Genomic DNA, 14415 nt, shown 5'->3' with positions numbered 1-14415 from the left:
TGGGTCACCGCGCGACGCGGTGTAGGCGGAGAGAGCGGGCGCGCGCAGCTCGCTCCCGCGAGGCCGCAGGAAAGATGGCGGACAGATTTTCTCGGTTTAACGAGGACAGAGATTTCCAGGTAACGCGGCCAGGGGGGAGCGGGGGCCTGATACTCCGGCGGCTAGGGGGGCCTGATACTCCGGCGGCTAGGGGGTGTGTACCTAAAATTCTCTCCTCTGTGGTCCTCTCCCCCCCCCAATTCTATCCTATTCCCCCCCCCCCATTCTATCCTACTACCCCCCCCCCAATTCTATCCTATTCCCATCCCCCAATTCTATCCTATTCCCCCCCAATTAACCAATACCCCCCCATTTATCCTATTCCCCCCCCAATTCTCATCCTATTACCCCCCCCCCCAATTCTATCCTATTCCCCCCCCCCCCCAATTCTATCCTATCCCCTCCCCATTCTATCCTATAACCCCCCCCCCCATTCTATCCTATTACCCCCCCATTCTATCCTACTACCCCCCCCCAATTCTATCGTACTACCCCCCCCCAATTCTATCCTATTCCCCCCCCAATTCTATCCTATTCCCCCCCCCCAATTCTATCCTATACCCCCCCCAATTCTATCCTATTACCCCCCCCAATTCTATCCTATTACCCCCCCATTCTATCCTATTACCCCCCCCAATTCTATCCTATTACCCCCCCCCAATTCTATCCTATTCCCCCCATTCTATCCTATTACCCCCCATCTATCCTATTACCCCCCCCATTCTATCCTATTACCCCCCCATTCTATCCTATTACCCCCCCCATTCTATCCTATTACCCCCATTCTATCCTATTACCCCCCCAATTCTATCCTATTACCCCCCCTCATTCTATCCTATTACCCCCCCAATTCTATCCTATTACCCCCCATTCTATCCTATTACCCCCCCCCAATTCTATCCTATTACCCCCCCCCCAATTCTCTATCCTATTACCCCCCCATTCTATCCTATTACCCCCCCAATTCTATCCTATTACCCCTCCCCCCATTCTATCCTATTACCCCCCCATTCTATCCTATTACCCCCCCATTCTATCCTATTACCCCCCCATTCTATCCTATTACCCCCCCCATTCTATCCTATTACCCCCCCATTCTATCCTATTACCCCCCCATTCTATCCTATTACCCCCCATTCTATCCTATTACCCCCCCCATTCTATATCCTATTACCCCCCCATTCTATTATATTACCCCCCATTATATCCTATTACCCCCCCATTCTATCCTATTACCTCCCCCCATTCTATCCTATTACCCCCCCCCCATTCTATCCTATTACCTCCCCCATTCTATCTATTACCCCCCCCCCATTCTATCCTATTACCCCCCCATTCTATCCTATTACCCCCCCCATTCTATCCTATTACCCCCCCCCCCATTCTATCCTATTATCCCCCCCCCATTCTATCCTATTACCCCCCCCATTCTATCCTATTACCCCCCCCATTCTATCCTATTACCCCCCCATTCTATCCTATTACCCCCCCCATTCTATCCTATTACCCCCCCCATTCTATCCTATTACCCCCCCCATTCTATCCTATTACCCCCCCCATTCTATCCTATTACCCCCCCCATTCTATCCTATTACCCCCCCCCATTCTATCCTATTACCCCCCATTCTATCCTATTACCCCCCCATTCTATCCTATTACCCCCCATTCTATCCTATTACCCCCCCCATTCTCTCCTATTCCCCCCCCTCATTCTCTCCTATTCCCCCCCCCCTCATTCTCTCCTATTCCCCCCCCCCATTCTCTCCTATTCCTCTCTCCTATTCCCCCCCCCATTCTCTCCTATTCCCCCCCCCATTCTCTCCTATTCCCCCCCCCATTCTCTCCTATTCCCCCCCCCATTCTCTCCTATTCCCCCCCCCCCCCATTCTCTCCTATTCCCCCCCCCATCTCCCCCCCCCCCATTCTCTCCTATTCCCCCCCCCCCCATTCTCTCCTATTCCCCCCCCATTCTCTCCTATTCCCCCCCCCATTCTCTCCTATTCCCCCCCCCATTCTCTCCTATTTCCCCCCCATTCTCTCCTATTCCCCCCCCACATTCTCTCCTATTTCCCCCCCATTCTCTCCTGTTCCCCCCCCCCCATTCTCTCCTATTCCCCCCCCCATTCTCTCCTATTCCCCCCCCCATTCTCTCCTATTCCCCCTATTCCCCCCCATTCTCTCCTATTCCCCCCCATTCTCTCCTATTCCCCCCCATTCTCTCCTATTCCCCCCCATTCTCTCCTATTCCCCCCCATTCTCTCCTATTCCCCCCCATTCTCTTCTATTCCCCCCCATTCTCTCCCCTCTCTGCCCCCCCATTCTCTCCCTCTCTGCCCCCCCCCCATTCCCTCCCCCCCCCATTCTCTCCCCTCTCTGCCCCCCCCCATTCTCTCCCCTCTCTGCCCCCCCCCCATTCTCTCCCCTCTCTGCCCCCCCATTCTCTCCCCTCTCTGCCCCCCCCCATTCTCTCCCCTCTCTGCCCCCCCCCATTCTCTCCCCTCTCTGCCCCCCCCCCATTCTCTCCCCTCTCTGCCCCCCCCCATTCTCTCCCCTCTCTGCCCCCCCATTCTCTCCCCTCTCTGCCCCCCCATTCTCTCCCCTCTCTGCCCCCCCCCCATTCTCTCCCCTCTCTGCCCCCCCCATTCTCTCCCCCCCATTCTCTCCCCTCTCTGCCCCCCCCATTCTCTCCCCTCTCTGCCCCCCCCATTCTCTCCCCTCTCTGCCCCCCCCATTCTCTCCCCCCCATTCTCTCCCCTCTCTGCCCCCCCATTCTCTCCCCTCTCTGCCCCCCCATTCTCTCCCCTCTCTGCCCCCCCATTCTCTCCCTCTCTGCCCCCCCATTCTCTCCCCTCTCTGCCCCCCCCCCATTCTCTCCCCTCTCTGCCCCCCCCCATTCTCTCCCCTCTCTGCCCCCCCCATTCTCTCCCCTCTCTGCCCCCCCCATTCTCTCCCCTCTCTGCCCCCCCATTCTCTCCCCTCTCTGCCCCCCCCCATTCTCTCCCCTCTCTGCCCCCCCCATTCTCTCCCCTCTCTGCCCCCCCCCATTCTCTCCCCTCTCTGCCCCCCCCATTCTCTCCCCTCTCTGTCCCCCCCATTCTCTCCCCTCTCTGCCCCCCCATTCTCTCCCCTCTCTGTCCCCCCCATTCTCTCCCCTCTCTGTCCCCCCCTCTCTGTCCCCCCCATTCTCTCCCCTCTCTGTCCCCCCCATTCTCTCCCTCTCTGTCCCCCCCATTCTCTCCCCTCTCTGTCCCCCCCATTCTCTCCCTCTCTGTCCCCCCCATTCTCTCCCCTCTCTGTCCCCCCCATTCTCTCCCCTCTCTGTCCCCCCCATTCTCTCCCCTCTCTGTCCCCCCCATTCTCTCCCCTCTCTGTCCCCCCCATTCTCTCCCCTCTCTGTCCCCCCCATTCTCTCCCCTCTCTGTCCCCCCCATTCTCTCCCCTCTCTGTCCCCCCCATTCTCTCTGCCCCCCCCCCCTCTTCGGGGTGACCCCTCTCTGCCCCCCCCTCCTCGGGGTGACCCCTCTCTTCCCCCCCCCCTCCTCGGGGTGACCCCTTTCTTTCCCCCCCCTGCTCGGGGTGACCCCTCTCTGCCCGCCCCCCTCGGGGTGACCCCTCTCTGCCCCCCCCCCCTCGGGTTGACCCCTCTCTGCCCCCCCCCTCGGGGTGACCCCTCTCTGCCCCCACCCCTCTCTGCCCCCCCCTCCTGACCCCTCTCTGCCCCCCCTCCTGACCCCTCTCTGCCCCCCCCCCCTCCTGACCCCTCTCTGCCCCCCCCCCTCCTGACCCCTCTCTGCCCCCCCCCTCCTGACCCCTCTCTGCCCCCCCCTCCTGACCCCTCTCTGCCCCCCCTCCTGACCCCTCTCTGCCCCCCCCCCTCCTGACCCCTCTCTGCCCCCCCTCCTGACCCCTCTCTGCCCCCCCTCCTGACCCCTCTCTGCCCCCCCCTCCTGACCCCTCTCTGCCCCCCCCTCCTGACCCCTCTCTGCCCCCCCCCTCCTGACCCCTCTCTGCCCCCCCCCTCCTGACCCCTCTCTGCCCCCCCCCCCCTCGTGACCCCTCTCTGCCCCCCCCTCTCTGCCCCCCCCCCTCCTGACCCCTCCCCCTCCTGACCCCTCTCTGCCCCCCCATCCTGACCCCTCTCTGCCCCCCCCCTCCTGACCCCTCTCTGCCCCCCCCCCCTCCTGACCCCTCTCTGCCCCCCTCCTGACCCCTCTCTGCCCCCCCCTCCTGACCCCTCTCTACCCCCCCCTCCTGACCCCTCTCTGCCCCCCCCCTCCTGACCCCTCTCTGCCCCCCCCTCCTGACCCCTCTCTGCCCCCCCTCCTGACCCCTCTCTGCCCCCCCTCCTGACCCCTCTCTGCCCCCCCCTCCTGACCCCTCTCTGCCCCCCCCTCCTGACCCCTCTCTGCCCCCCCCCTCCTGACCCCTCTCTGCCCCCCCCCTCCTGACCCCTCTCTGCCCCCCCTCCTGACCCCTCTCTGCCCCCCCCTCTCTGCCCCCCCCCTCTCTGCCCCCCCCCTCTCTGCCCCCCCCTCCTGACCCCTCTCTGCCCCCCCCATCCTGACCCCTCTCTGCCCCCCCCCCTCCTGACCCCTCTCTGCCCCCCCTCCTGACCCCTCTCTGCCCCCCCCCCTCCTGACCCCTCTCTGCCCCCCCCCTCCTGACCCCTCTCTGCCCCCCCCTCCTGACCCCTCTCTGCCCCCCCCCCTCCTGACCCCTCTCTGCCCCCCCCCTCCTGACCCCTCTCTGCCCCCCCCCTCCTGACCCCTCTCTGCCCCTGCCCCCCTCCTGACCCCTCTCTGCCCCTCCCCTCCTGACCCCTCTCTGCCCCCCCTCCCTCCTGACCCCTCTCTGCCCCCCCTCCCTCCTGACCCCTCTCTGCCCCCCTCCCTCCTGACCCCTCTCTGCCCCCCTCCCTCCTGACCCCTCTCTGCCCCCCTCCCTCCTGACCCTCTCTGCCCCCCCTCCCTCCTGACCCCTCTCTGCCCCCCTCCCTCCTGACCCCTCTCTGCCCCCCCTCCCTCCTGACCCCTCTCTGCCCCCCTCCCTCCTGACCCCTCTGCCCCCCCCCCCTCTCTGCCCCCCCCCCCTCCTCTCTGCCCCCCCCCTCCTGACCCCTCTCTGCCCCCCCCACCAGGAACCTAAGCGTCGTGTGGATGGGGTGTTTTCATTACTGCAGGGGACGGCCAACGTCAGTCATCAAGGGCCACCAGCAGGATATCCCTGCTTCAGCATAGGTGGCTTAGTCTTTTTGACTGGCCTCAAGCCACCCCCCCCCCCCCAACAGGTCAGGTTTTTAGTATATCCGACTGGCCAACTCTAGTCCTCAAGGGCCCCCAACCGGCTAGGTTTTCAGGATATCCCTGCTTCAGCACAGGTGGCTCGGTCTTCGACTGAGCCACTGATTGAGTCACCTGTGCTGAAGCAGGGATATCCTGACATTCTTTTGGTGGGGCTTTGAAGACTGGAGTTGAGCCCCATCTGTTCTAACACATCGCCGGCCTGGCCTACCCCCTGTAACCGTGGCTGTAACCGTGGCGGTAACCGTGGCGGGCGCCCGTACTCCCACGTGACCTCTCACGGCCCCCGCGATGCCTGTGAGTATAATGTGTATCCCGTGTGAGAGCGGGGCTCTGTGCCCGGGACATGCGTGAGAACGAGAGGTAACTCTCGCCGGGCGACGCTCTCACCCGCTCTAAATAATAGATGGATAGATACACACAGTCTCCTATAAATAAATAATGGGAAGATATACACACACGCACACATTTGTACACACACACACAACGGTTCCTGCCCCCCGTCCCCGCCCCCGGCCTTGCCCCGCCCCCGGCCTTGCCCCGCCCCCGGCCTTGCCCCGCCCCCGGCCTTGCCCCGTCCCCGGCCTTGCCCCGCCCCGGCCTTGCCCCGCCCCCGGCCTTGCCCCGCCCCCGGCCTTGCCCCGCCCCCGGCCTTGCCCCGCCCCCGGCCTTGCCCCCGCCCCCGGCCTTGCCCGCCCCCGCCCCGCCCCCGGCCTTGCCCCGCCCCCGGCCTTGCCCCGCCCCCGGCCTTGCCCCCGCCCCCGGCCTTGCCCCGCCCCCGGCCTTGCCCCGCCCCCGGCCTTGCCCCGTCCCGGCCTGTCCCCGCCCCCGGCCTGTCCCCGCCCCCGGCCTGTCCCCGCCCCCGGCCTGTCCCCGCCCCCGGCCTGTCCCCGCCCCCGGCCTTGCCCCGTCCCCGGCCTTGCCCCGCCCCCGCCTTGCCCCGTCCCCGCCCCCGGCCTTGCCCCGTCCCCGCCCCGGTCTCCGGCCCCGGCCCCGGTCTCCGTCCCCCGCCCCTGTCCCCGTCCCCTGTCCCCGTCCCCCGCCCCGGTCTCCGTCCCCCGCCCCGGTCTCTGTCCCCCGCCCCTGTCCCCGGCCTTGCCCCGTCCCCGCCCCCCGCCCCGGTCTCCGGCCCCGGTCTCCGTCCCCCGCCCCTGTCCCCGTCCCCCGCCCCTGTCCCCGTCCCCCGCCCCTGTCCCCCGTCCCCCGCCCCGGTCTCCGTCCCCCGCCCCGGTCTCCGTCCCCGCCCCTGTCCCCGGCCTTGCCCCGTCCCCGCCCCTGGCCTTGCCCCGCCCCCGGCCTTGCCCCGCCCCCGGCCTTGCCCCGTCCCCGCCCCCGGCCTTGCCCCGCCCCCGGCCTTGCCCCGCCCCCGGCCTTGCCCCGTCCCCGGCCTTGCCCCCGCCCCCGGCCTTGCCCCGTCCCCGGCCTTGCCCCGCCCCCGGCCTTGCCCCGCCCCCGGCCTTGCCCCGCCCCTGGCCTTGCCCCGTCCCCGCCCCGGTCTCCGTCCCCGGCCCCGGTCTCCGGCCCCGGTCTCCGTGCCCCGCCCCTGTCCCCGTCCCCCGCCCCAGTCTCCGTCCCCCGCCCCTGTCCCCGGCCTTGCCCCGTCCCCGCCCCTGGCCTTGCCCCGTCCCCGGCCTTGCCCCGTCCCGGTCCCGCCCCGGTCTCCGTCCCCCGCCCCCGGTCTCCGTCCCCCGCCCCTGTCTCCGTCCCTCGCCCCGTCCCCCGCCCATGTCCCCGTCCCCTGCCCCGGTCTCTGTCCCCCGCCCCTGTCCCCGTCCCCGCCCCGGTCTCCGTCCCCCGCCCCGGTCTCCGTCCCCCGCCCCGGTCTCCGTCCCCCGCCCCCGGTCTCCGTCCCCCGCCCCTGTCCCCGTCCCCCGCCCCTGTCCCCGTCCCCCGCCCCGGTCTCCGTCCCCCGCCCCGGTCCCCGTCCCCCGCCCCTGTCCCCTCCTACGAGGTTGATGCTGGGGGACGATATACATACACGCACACATTTGTATGCAGACACACACACAACGGTCCCTGCGCCGTCCCCCGCCCCGGTCCCCGGTCCCCGTCCCCGGTCCCGGTCCCCCTCCCCCGCCCGGTCCCTGTCCCCCTCCCCCCGCCCGGTCCCTGTCCCCGGTCCCTGTCCCCCGGTCCCCCGGTCCCCCTGGCCCCGCCTGCCCCTGGCCCCGCCTGCCCCTGGCCCCGCCTGCCCCTGGCCCCGGCCTTGCCCCTGTCCCCGCCCGCCCCTGTCCCCGCCCGCCCCTGTCCCCCGCCCGCCCCTGTCCCCCGCCCGCCCCTGTCCCCCGCCCGCCCCTGTCCCCCGCCCGCCCCTGTCCCCCGCCCGCCCCTGTCCCCCGCCCGCCCCCTGTCCCCCGCCCGCCCCTGTCCCCGCCCGCCCCTGTACCCGCCCGCCCCTGTCCCCGCCCGTCCCCGGCCTTGCCCCAGCCCCTGTCCCCGCCTGCGTGGTCGATGCTGGGGGAAGGACGTGGCGTCGCTGCTATTAGGACAGTTGGATACCTCGCCTGGCTGTGCTGGTCGCTGCTATTAGGACAGTTGGATACCTCGCCTGGCTGTGCTGGTCGCTGCTATTAGGACAGTTGGATACCTCGCCTGGCTGTGCTGGTCGCTGCTATTAGGACAGTTGGATACCTCGCCTGCTGTGCTGGTCGCTGCTATTAGGACAGTTGGATACCTCGCCTGGCTGTGCTGGTCGCTGCTATTGGGACAGTTGGATACCTCGCCTGGCTGTGCTGGTCGCTGCTATTAGGACAGTTGGATACCTCGCCTGGCTGTGCTGGTCGCTGCTATTAGGACAGTTGGATACCTCGCCTGGCTGTGCTGGTCGCTGCTATTAGGACAGTTGGATACCTCGCCTGGCTGTGCTGGTCGCTGCCTTTGCAGTTGGATACCTCGCCTGGCTGTGCTGGTCGCTGCTATTAGGACAGTTGGATACCTCGCCTGGCTGTGCTGGTCGCTGCTATTAGGACAGTTGGATACCTCGCCTGGCTGTGCTGGTCGCTGCCTTTGCAGTTGGATACCTCGCCTGGCTGTGCTGGTCGCTGCTATTAGGACAGTTGGATACCTCGCCTGGCTGTGCTGGTCGCTGCTATTAGGACAGTTGGATACCTCGCCTGGCTGTGCTGGTCGCTGCTATTAGGACAGTTGGATACCTCGCCTGGCTGTGCTGGTCGCTGCTATTAGGACAGTTGGATACCTCGCCTGGCTGTGCTGGTCGCTGCTATTAGGACAGTTGGATACCTCGCCTGGCTGTGCTGGTCGCTGCTATTAGGACAGTTGGATACCTCGCCTGGCTGTGCTGGTCGCTGCTATTAGGACAGTTGGATACCTCGCCTGGCTGTGCTGGTCGCTGCTATTAGGACAGTTGGATACCTCGCCTGGCTGTGCTGGTCGCTGCTATTGGGACAGTTGGATACCTCGCCTGGCTGTGCTGGTCGCTGCTATTGGGACAGTTGGATACCTCGCCTGGCTGTGCTGGTCGCTGCTATTAGGACAGTTGGATACCTCGCCTGGCTGTGCTGGTCGCTGCTATTAGGACAGTTGGATACCTCGCCTGGCTGTGCTGGTCGCTGCTATTAGGACAGTTGGATACCTCGCCTGGCTGTGCTGGTCGCTGCTATTAGGACAGTTGGATACCTCGCCTGGCTGTGCTGGTCGCTGCTATTAGGACAGTTGGATACCTCGCCTGGCTGTGCTGGTCGCTGCTATTAGGACAGTTGGATACCTCGCCTGGCTGTGCTGGTCGCTGCTATTAGGACAGTTGGATACCTCGCCTGGCTGTGCTGGTCGCTGCTATTAGGACAGTTGGATACCTCGCCTGGCTGTGCTGGTCGCTGCTATTAGGACAGTTGGATACCTCGCCTGGCTGTGCTGGTCGCTGCTATTAGGACAGTTGGATACCTCGCCTGGCTGTGCTGGTCGCTGCTATTGGGACAGTTGGATACCTCGCCTGGCTGTGCTGGTCGCTGCTATTGGGACAGTTGGATACCTCGCCTGGCTGTGCTGGTCGCTGCTATTAGGACAGTTGGATACCTCGCCTGGCTGTGCTGGTCGCTGCTATTAGGACAGTTGGATACCTCGCCTGGCTGTGCTGGTCGCTGCTATTAGGACAGTTGGATACCTCGCCTGGCTGTGCTGGTCGCTGCTATTGGGACAGTTGGATACCTCGCCTGGCTGTGCTGGTCGCTGCTATTAGGACAGTTGGATACCTCACCTGGCTGTGCTGGTCGCTGCTATTAGGACAGTTGTTTGATGTTGTTGGAAATTGAGCTTGTTAAATAAATTATCCCCAATAGTACAGCACATGCTGTCTTTGTTACACATGAATCCACCCCCCTCTCCCCCCAACAGGTCAGGTTTTCTGTGTATCCCTTCTTCAGCCCGGGGGGCTCAATCGGTCCCTGCTTCAGCACAGGGGCTCAATCAGAGGCTCCGTCTTCGTCGGAGCCTCTGTTTGAGCCACCTGTGCTGAAGCAGGGATATCCTGAAATCCTGATCTGTTGGGGGGGGGGGGGGAGCATGAGGACCAGAGTTGAGCCCCCCTGCATTAATCAACGGAAGCCGTCGCCCCTTGTATGATATAACGTGTGTGTGTGTGTGTGTGTTTGTGTGTGTGTGTGTGTGTGTGCCCAGTAAACCAGTGATTGAGTCAGTGAGGTGTCTCTAAGGGGTCCCCAAATAAAGTATGGAATGGGGACCCCCAGCCAGTATAGTGGGGTCCTGAGCCCGTGTGGGGGGCTGAGCACTTAGTAAGACCCCAAACTGCACCTTCGCACGAGGGAGTATAGCTATCACTTACAGCAGGTTTTTCCCACAATGCTTTGCATCCACAGCACCAAGGCATTGTGGGACGTGACTTTGGAAGCCTCCGCAGTGAGTGACTCCCCCATGCTGCCTGCACACACTGAGGGGCAGTTTGGGGGATTATTAAGCGTGCGTTCCCCCCACGCGCTCAGGACACTATATACTGCCTTGGATCGGTCACACAGTTTGGGGGATTATTAAGCGTGTGTCCCCCCACGTGCTCAGGACACTATATACTGCCTGGGATCGGGCACACAGTTTGGGGGATTATTAAGCGTGTGTGTCCCCCCACGCGCTCAGGACACTATATACTGCCTGGGATCGGTCACACAGTTTGGGGGATTATTAAGCGTGTGTTCCCCTCACACTCTCAGGACACTATATACTGCCTGGGATCGGTCACACTGTTTGGGGGGGGGGGATTATTAAGCGTGTGTTCCCCCCACGCGCTCAGGACACTATATACTGCCTGGGATCAGTCACACAGTTTGGGGGATTATTAAGCGTGTGTTCCCCCCACACGCTCAGGACACTATATACTGCCTGGGATCGGTCACACTGTTTGGGGGGGGGGGGGATTATTAAGCGTGTGTTCCCCCCACGCGCTCAGGACACTATATACTGCCTGGGATCGGGCACACAGTTTGGGGGATTATTAAGCGTGTGTCCCCCCCACGCGCTCAGGACACTATATACTGCCTGGGATCAGTCACACAGTTTGGGGGATTATTAAGCGTGTGTTCCCCCCCACATGCTCAGGACACTATATACTGCCTGGGATCGGTCACACAGTTTGGGGGATTATTAAGCGTGTGTTCCCCCCACGCGCTCAGGACACTATATACTGCCTGGGATCGGTCACACAGTTTGGGGGATTATTAAGCGTGTGTGTCCCCCACGCGCTCAGGACACTATATACTGCCTGGGATCGGTCACACAGTTTGGGGGATTATTAAGCGCGTGTTCCCCCCACGTGCTCAGGACACTATATACTGCCTGGGGTCAGTCTCACAGTTTGGGGGATTATTAAGCGTGTGTTCCCCCCACGTGCTCAGGACACTATATACTGCCTGGGATCGGGCACACAGTTTGGGGGATTATTAAGCGTGTGCTCCCCCCACGCGCTCAGGACACTATATACTGCCTGGGATCGGTCACACAGTTTGGGGGATTATTAAGCGTGTGTTCCCCCCACACGCTCAGGACACTATATACTGCCTGGGATCGGGCACACAGTTTGGGGGATTATTAAGCGTGTGTTCCCCCCACATGCTCAGGACACTATATACTGCCTGGGATCGGTCACACAGTTTGGGGGATTATTAAGCGTGTGTCCCCCCACATGCTCAGGACACTATATACTGCCTGGGATCGCTCACACAGTTTGGGGGATTATTAAGCGTGTGTTCCCCCCGCACGCTCAGGACACTATATACTGCCTGGGATCGGTCACACAGTTTGGGGGATTAGTAAGCGTGTGTTCCCCCCACGTGCTCAGGACACTATATACTGCCTGGGATCGGTCACACAGTTTGGGGGATTATTAAGCGTGTGTTCCCCCCACGCGCTCAGGACACTATATACTGCCTGGGATCGGTCACACAGTTTGGGGGATTATTAAGCGTGTGTTCCCCCTACGCGCTCAGGACACTATATACTGCCTGGGATCGGTCACACAGTTTGGGGGATTATTAAGCGTGTGTTCCCCCCACGCGCTCAGGACACTATATACTGCCTGGGATCGGGCACACAGTTTGGGGGATTATTAAGCGTGTGTTCCCCCCACGCGCTCAGGACACTATATACTGCCTGGGATCGGGCACACAGTTTGGGGGATTATTAAGCGTGTGTTCCCCCCACGCGCTCAGGACACTATATACTGCCTGGGATCGGGCACACAGTTTGGGGGATTATTAAGCGTGTGTTCCCCCCACGCGCTCAGGACACTATATACTGCCTGGGATCGGTCACACAGTTTGGGGGATTATTAAGCGTGTGTCCCCCCCACGTGCACAGGACACTATATACTGCCTGGGATCGGTCACACAGTTTGGGGGATTATTAAGCGTGTGTTCCCCCTACGCGCTCAGGACACTATATACTGCCTGGGATCGGGCACACAGTTTGGGGGATTATTAAGCGTGTGTTCCCCCCACGCGCTCAGGACACTATATACTGCCTGGGATCGGTCACACAGTTTGGGGGATTATTAAGCGTGTGTCCCCCCCACGTGCACAGGACACTATATACTGCCTGGGATCGGTCACACAGTTTGGGGGATTATTAAGCGTGTGTTCCCCCTACGCGCTCAGGACACTATATACTGCCTGGGATCGGTCACACAGTTTGGGGGATTATTAAGCGTGTGTGTGTCCCATGGCATGGTATGTGGTGGTGGGGTCCCATCACGGACATGTTAATTGGGAACGCACGCTTACACGCTTACACGCACGCATACATATACACGCACGCACACATATACACGCACGCACACATGTTCGAACGCAAATACACGCACACATGTTCGAACATACACGCATCACACACCTTAAACCTTTCTCACTGACTGCCCCGCACCTCTGGAATACCCTTCCCCTCAACACCCGACTACCACCCTCTCTACCCACCTTTAAGACTCACCGGCTTAAGGAAGCATATGAGTAGCTCTGTGGCTAACACTATACACCTCATACATTAACCTTGGCACCCTGCAGACGCACTTACCAGCACGCCCTCCTGCTGTCTCTGTACGTTCTAACTACCAATTAGATTGTAAGCTCTTCGGGGCAGGGACTCCTCTTCGCAATGAAGCGCTTATTCCCATGATCTGTTATTTGTATTATTTGTTATTTGTATCAGCGGTGCACAAACTGGGGGGGGGGGCGCGAGACTGCCAGCGGGGGGGGCGCGCGGTTAACAGCGGCCCCGCGCGCTTCCCAAAGGCACTTAAATTAAAGGCCTCTGTAAACCTTTACTTATCTTGGCTCCACACGTGTCACCATGGCAACGCGGCGTCATGTCATGTGACGTCACATTGTCATGTCACCGGAGCCGGGGTGAGTGGGGGGGTGAGGTGACCGCCATCAGGGGGGTGAGGTGACCGCCATCAGGGGGGCGCAGGGAAAAAAGTTTGCGCCTCCCTGATTTATGATTGTCACGTGTATTACTGCTGTGAAGCGCTATGTACATTAATGGCGCTATACAAATAAAGATATACACACCATGCCACCTGACACACACACACACACACTATTCCACCTGACACGAGCACATACACCATGCCGCCATAGACACACACCCTGCCATATACACACACACCCTGCCATATACATACACACACACACACCCTGTCACACACGTACACACAAACCCTGTCACACGTGTGTGGCAGGTGACACTGGGTGTGTTTTTTGCCCACGTCATACAGCGCGCCCACACACCATACTTCACACGCACACACGTTTAGTTAAGTCTTTTGATCACACAACGATTCATGCCGGCAAACCCTGACCCCGTCACCTCCGTTATAGCAGCAGCTATTCTATCCCTTACTGCCCTGTGCGCACAGCGGCGTTATCACCTCCGTTATAGCAGCAGCTATTCTATCCCTCACTGCCCTGTGCGCACAGCGCGTTATCACCTCCGTTATAGCAGCAGCTATTCTATCCCTTACTGCCCTGTGCGCACAGCGGCGTTATCACCTTCCGTTATAGCAGCAGCTATTCTATCCCTTACTGCCCTGTGCGCACAGCGGCGTTATCACCTCCGTTATAGCAGCAGCTATTCTATCCCTTACTGCCCTGTGCGCACAGCGGCGTTATCACCTCCGTTATAGCAGCAGCTATTCTATCTCTTACTGCCCTGTGCGCACAGCGGCGTTATCACCTCCGTTATAGCAGCAGCTATTCTATCCCTTACTGTCCTGTACGCACAGCGGCGTTATCACCTCCGTTATAGCAGCAGCTATTCTATCCCTTACTGCCCTGTGCGCACAGCGGCGTTATCACCTCCGTTATAGCAGCAGCTATTCTATCTCTTACTGCCCTGTGCGCACAGCGGCGTTATCACCTCCGTTATAGCAGCAGCTATTCTATCTCTTACTGCCCTGTGCGCACAGCGGCGTTATCACCTCCGTTATAGCAGCAGCTATTCTATCCCTTACTGCCCTGTGCGCACAGCGGCGTTATCACCTCCGTTATAGCAGCAGCTATTCTATCCCTTACTGTCCTGTGCGCACAGCGGCGTTATCACCTCCGTTATAGCCGCAGCTATT

General features: G+C 61.7%; 1 protein-coding gene across 1 annotated transcript in view; it reads left to right on the top strand.

Moving 5' to 3' along the window:
* Window positions 1–7: 7 nt before the first annotated feature.
* The window catches only part of LOC142481285 (G patch domain-containing protein 8-like), a 37606-nt gene continuing 23198 nt past the window's right edge, over window positions 8–14415 (top strand). Inside the window, exon 1 of the mRNA XM_075582765.1 lies at window positions 8–119. Coding sequence (XP_075438880.1) covers window positions 75–119 — 45 coding nt within the window. The 5' untranslated portion in view covers window positions 8–74. The remainder of the gene's footprint in view (window positions 120–14415) is intronic.

Source organism: Ascaphus truei, unplaced genomic scaffold, assembly GCF_040206685.1.
Source record: "Ascaphus truei isolate aAscTru1 unplaced genomic scaffold, aAscTru1.hap1 HAP1_SCAFFOLD_2480, whole genome shotgun sequence".
Lineage (NCBI taxonomy): Eukaryota > Metazoa > Chordata > Amphibia > Anura > Ascaphidae > Ascaphus > Ascaphus truei.
This window is presented reverse-complemented; position numbering and strand designations above follow the sequence as displayed.